Genomic DNA, 5,000 nt, shown 5'->3' on the forward strand with positions numbered 1-5,000 from the left:
TGTGTGTGTGTGTGCAGGCCTAGCAAAGGCTGCACTGCTAACAACCTGCAATCTAATTACCTTGGCGTCCTCGGGGACCGTCCGATTGCCTTTGGCTTCCGCAGCATCAGCTGCCTCCGATGTCCTCCCCCCCACCCCACCCTGTCGTTTGAAGTGTCTTGAAGTGTCCGTGAGGGTTTGAGTTGAACGCCTGGGCACGCTGCTGCTGTCTGTATTAATAAGGCGACGGCTTTGTTCAGCGAACGCGGCACTTCGCCTGTGTCCTCTTGACGCGAAACCGTCGCGTTCATGTGTTTGTGTGTGTGCCCGTCAAAACGAAGCTCCTCAACTCTGACTTTTCACATATGAACCAAAAGCAGGCATGGGGGCTCGACTTTAATGCAGGGTATTGATGTGCATGCGTTGTCTGATGTCGAGCCAAGTCCCATGAGAGAGATCCGTCAACCCCCCCCCCCCCCCCCCCCCCCCCCCTCCCCCCTCCTTGTCAGGCTCCCAAAGAACCAGGGCACCTCTGCTCTCAGCATAAATTCCTGTGTGTGTGTGTGTGTGTGTGTGTGTGGGGGGGGGGGGCAGGGGGGGACTGGCTGAGTAGGTGCCAGGGGAGGGTGTGCCGTTCACCCTCACTATTGATTCCCCCGACCCCTGTGTGAGGTCGGCCAATAGTGTGGGTGCGACAGATGTACCAATTTGGATGTGTGCTGGTAATGAAGGCCCTGATGTAGTGTCTCGCACTCTCACTTCTCTTACACTGACGCCGTCTTTCTCTGTTTTTCTCTTTCCCAGGTTTGACGACAGAGGGGCTGTATCGAGTGAGTGGCAACAAAACGGACCAGGACAACATCCAGAAGCAGTTTGATCAAGGTGTGCTTGTGTGTTTGTGTGTGTTTAATAGCCTGTCATAACTGAGCTGGCATATGGTACACAGCGCCATGGTTTGTTCTCCCCCTCCTGTAGCTCACAAAATGGGATAATCACGAGTACTAATATGCATACACACACACACACACACACACACACACACACACACACACACACACACACACAAAACAGCTCTCATCAAGTGGTGTATTCTTTGTGTTTCTTTATGTTCAGTAATTAACTCTCTGGGGGTAGCCGTGCTCCTCTCTCTCGCTCTCCCTTTCTTTGCCCTCCCCCTTTCTTTGCCCTCCCCCTTCATTCCTTCCTCTCTCTCCCTCTCCCTCTATCTCTCTCCCTCTCTCTATCTCTCTCTCTCCCCCTTTCCCTCTCTCTCTCTCTCTCTGAAGTCATAATAATATGTGTCCATATGTCCCATCATCTGCATGCCCACCTCCTCCGCAAACACTGATGGGCCATTATGCGGAGTGCAGCTGTAAACTGCTGTTTCCGTGTGCAGACTCCGTTTAGGCAGAGCCCCCCCATCAGACCCCCCCCCCCCCCCCCAGACACGCTCGTCTCCATAGTTCCACTGCTCTAATCCAGCTTTTCAAACATTCTCCTCCGCTCAGTCCTAACCACCTGCCGACCATTTAATTTACTGCCTCATGCATTATCTCACCCTCCCATCTTCCTCAGACACACACACACACACACACACACACACACACACACACACAGGCATGCAGAGGTGTGCAGAAGCAGAAACACACACTTTCCCATCTCTCTCACACACACACACACTTTCTCTCTTTCACTCACTCACTCACTCACTCACTCACTCACTCACTCGCTTACACACAAACACACACACACTACACACTACTGTTTGTTGGAGAAGTAAGTGTGTGTGTGTGTGTATGTGTGTGAGTGTTTGTGTGTGTGTGCGCGTGCATGCTATTTAGATAAGCCAGCTACACAAACCCCATACACACACACACACACACACACACACACACACACACACACACACACTTCCTCTAATGGTCTTGCTGCTCACAGGCAGATTAAGCAGCCCTCCATCCTGAATCTGCTTTGCATATATAGAGACACTAAGAAACACCCACGTCTTTTCTTGTGGTGCAGACAAGATGTGCTTGCTTTCGTTTATTTTCTAAATAAATGGAAAGTGTACAAATAGCAAAAAACAGGCAAAACTGCTCTACCCTAACGTCTACTTTAATCACCATTAAACAGCACTGGAAATTGTAATCAGTGAAGACTGCTTTGTGTGTGTGTGTGTCTGTGTGTTCTATGTAATGGATGGCCTCTTTATAACTGTGTTATTAATGCCAGTGTTGCTGCTGTTCCAGTCTCTTGACCTACTCTATTAAGCAGTGACAAATCCAGTATTGGGTGGGGGGCAATAAATGTTATGACATTGTGTGTGGCTGTGTGTGAATGGTAGTTTATACACTTACAGTACAAACCATTAGAAACACCACTAATGCCGTTACAATATTTACTGTCGCAACGGTGAGTGGCTACAATTAATCAGTACATGGAGCAGAAGAAGTCAAGAATGTTAGGGTGGAACACAGACACTGTTTTTCTGGCTGCTGTTGTGAGTTGGCTAGTAGTGTCTCTGTCTCTGAACCGGCATCTCATCCCATGTCGATTCACAGGCTCTCTCAGTCAGCTGATGTAGCTTGACCAAGGCTCTTTATTTTGAAATCACTGCCATGGATATATGGAAGCTGTTTCTGGACAGCCGGAGTGTTTTTTGTTGTTGTTTTTTTTGACATGGGGACGGTCTCTGGTGAAACAAAACCCATTTGCAGTGGAATAAACTGTTGCCATGGAGGCACACACACCTGACGGTGGGCCTTTTGGTTTTGCGTTGCGTTTGGCAGGGAACTGGTGCAACTCTTATGTGGGCACCACTGGAACACGTGGTCTGTATGCTGCACCCGAACAGTTTGTGTTTTGGGCTCATTTGGCCTCTTTCATCGATTAGCTGTTTGAAAGCCGGCCCATTGGTAGCCGGATGTCCCTTTTGCTGGAGTATAATGGATTATACACACACACACACACACACACACAGACTAAATCTATGTCTCCATTGTTTTGAGGCTTGAAAGTAATTTCATTCTTCACCGCCATTTATTTAAAAAAGTACGAGTAAATAACACAATATGTTTTACCTTCTCTCATCTCTTGCATTGGAGAGAATGTTATTGGTTTTGTGCTATTTTTTTGTGTGTGTGTGTGTGTGTGTGTGTGTGTGTGTGTATGTGCGCGTGTGTGTGCGTCCTCTGCAGTGAAATATCCCAAATTGGCCCACAGTTTGCGCTTGAGCTGAGTTAACACTAGCAATCCATTCTGTTTTGTTTTGTTTATTCCTATTTATTTCTTTTGTGAGCTCCACACTGTATTCCTGCATACGCTAACAGGACCCTTTCCCCTGAGGACATGCATGCTATAGATTTTTTGCAGCTTTTTCTCTTTCTTTCTTTCTTTCTTTCTTTCTTTCTCTCTTTCTTTCTTTCTCTCTCTCTCTCGTGCATTCACTTTCCCTCTCTCCCCCTCTCCCTACTTCATCCAATGTCCCCATTGTAAGCCTTTTTTCCTTTGTTTTCGTCCATCTTTCAAATCGAATCTTGGTCAGAGTGGGTCAGCGGTGTGTGAGCTGGCTGCAGCAGAGTAGGCTCTTCCAGTGAATGGCCAGCTTACTCATCTCTTACTCACTCACTCACTCCTCTCCTCTCTTCCTGTCTCTCTCTCTCTCTCTCTCTCTCACACACACACACTCCCTCCTTCTCTTCACGGTAAAGCTTTTGCCTAAAAGAGCCACTGAGGGCATCAATCAGCCTGCTGGCCCGGAACCATTAGTTACCCATCTCTCTCTCTTCTCTCTCTCTCTCTCTTTTTTCCTCTCTTTCTCCCATCCTCTCTCGCTGCCATCCTCTTTTTTAAATCCCTCCTTTTTTCCCCTGTCTGTGTGCAGTATTTGGTGAAATAAGACTATTTTTTCCTCTCGCGCCTGCCTCCATGCTCCAGCAGAGAGATGTGCAGTGACAGCTGTCAGTTCACCTTAAAGCACTGCTATCCCCCCACCAACCCTCACACTCTCTCTCTCTCTCTCCTCTATCTATCCCTTTCATTTTCTTTGTCTCTCGGCACCTTGGTCTGTCTCTGTCTCCCACCCTCGCTGCTTTCCTCATATAACATTTCACACTGTCTCTATTTTGAGTTGCGTCTTTCTGTGCCTTTCTATTCCTTCTCTCTCTTACACACACACACACACACACACACACACACACACACACACAGATACACCATCACCACCTCTTGAGTGCTTACCACACACCACACACACCACACACACACACACACACACACACACACACACACACAAAGACACACCACCACCACCACTTAGTGCTTACCACACACACACACACACACCACACACACACACACACACACACACACACACACACACACACACACACACACCACCACCACCTCTTAGTGCTTACTGCATCTCACCTCTTCTTTTCTTGTCATTATAGCTGTCCTTTTTCTCTCACCTACCCTCCCCCTCTTCAGTCTCCTTCTCACACACACACACACACACACACACACACACACACACACACACACAAAATGTGGCATTTCTTGAGTCTCACACTCTGCTGTCTCCTTCCTCCGCAGACCACAGCATAGACCTGATTGAGATGGATGTGGCGGTGAACGCAGTGGCCGGAGCCCTGAAGGCCTTTTTCGCCGACCTGCCTGACCCCCTTATCCCCTACCACCTACACCCCGAGCTGGTGGAGGCAGCCAGTGAGTAACCACATATATATATATATATACATACATGCGCGCGCACACACACACACACACACACACACACACACACACACTTAGCAATGCTCCACAAAAATGATGATGATCATTGATGACAATTTCAACCTCGAGTCCATATGGGTCACTTCTTTATATTCTTACTCCTGCTCTGTTAATGCCTGGTGTGGTGATTTGATTTCCTGTCCTTGTTACTTGTCATGTATTGATTGGTTGGAGAATGGCCAAATGTACTGACGAGGCACCTCAGATTCAGATGGTTTGATTCACTTCTA

At 48.0% G+C, this 5,000-nt stretch overlaps 1 protein-coding gene across 5 annotated transcripts in view; it reads left to right on the forward strand.

The window, feature by feature from the left end:
• The window catches only part of arhgap5 (Rho GTPase activating protein 5), a 42,031-nt gene that overhangs the window by 29,811 nt on the left and 7,220 nt on the right, over positions 1-5,000 (forward strand). For 4 of the 5 annotated variants that reach the window (XM_042071610.1, XM_042071607.1, XM_042071609.1 and 1 more), the window contains exons 4-5: positions 784-861; positions 4,573-4,704. In XM_042071610.1, coding sequence (XP_041927544.1) covers positions 784-861; positions 4,573-4,704 — 210 coding nt within the window. Of the gene's footprint in view, positions 1-783; positions 862-4,572; positions 4,705-5,000 lie in introns of those variants that run through there. The other variant, XR_006025333.1, reaches the window with a different exon arrangement.

This window comes from Alosa sapidissima, chromosome 19, assembly GCF_018492685.1.
Source record: "Alosa sapidissima isolate fAloSap1 chromosome 19, fAloSap1.pri, whole genome shotgun sequence".
In the NCBI taxonomy this organism is placed as follows: Eukaryota; Metazoa; Chordata; class Actinopteri; order Clupeiformes; family Clupeidae; genus Alosa; species Alosa sapidissima.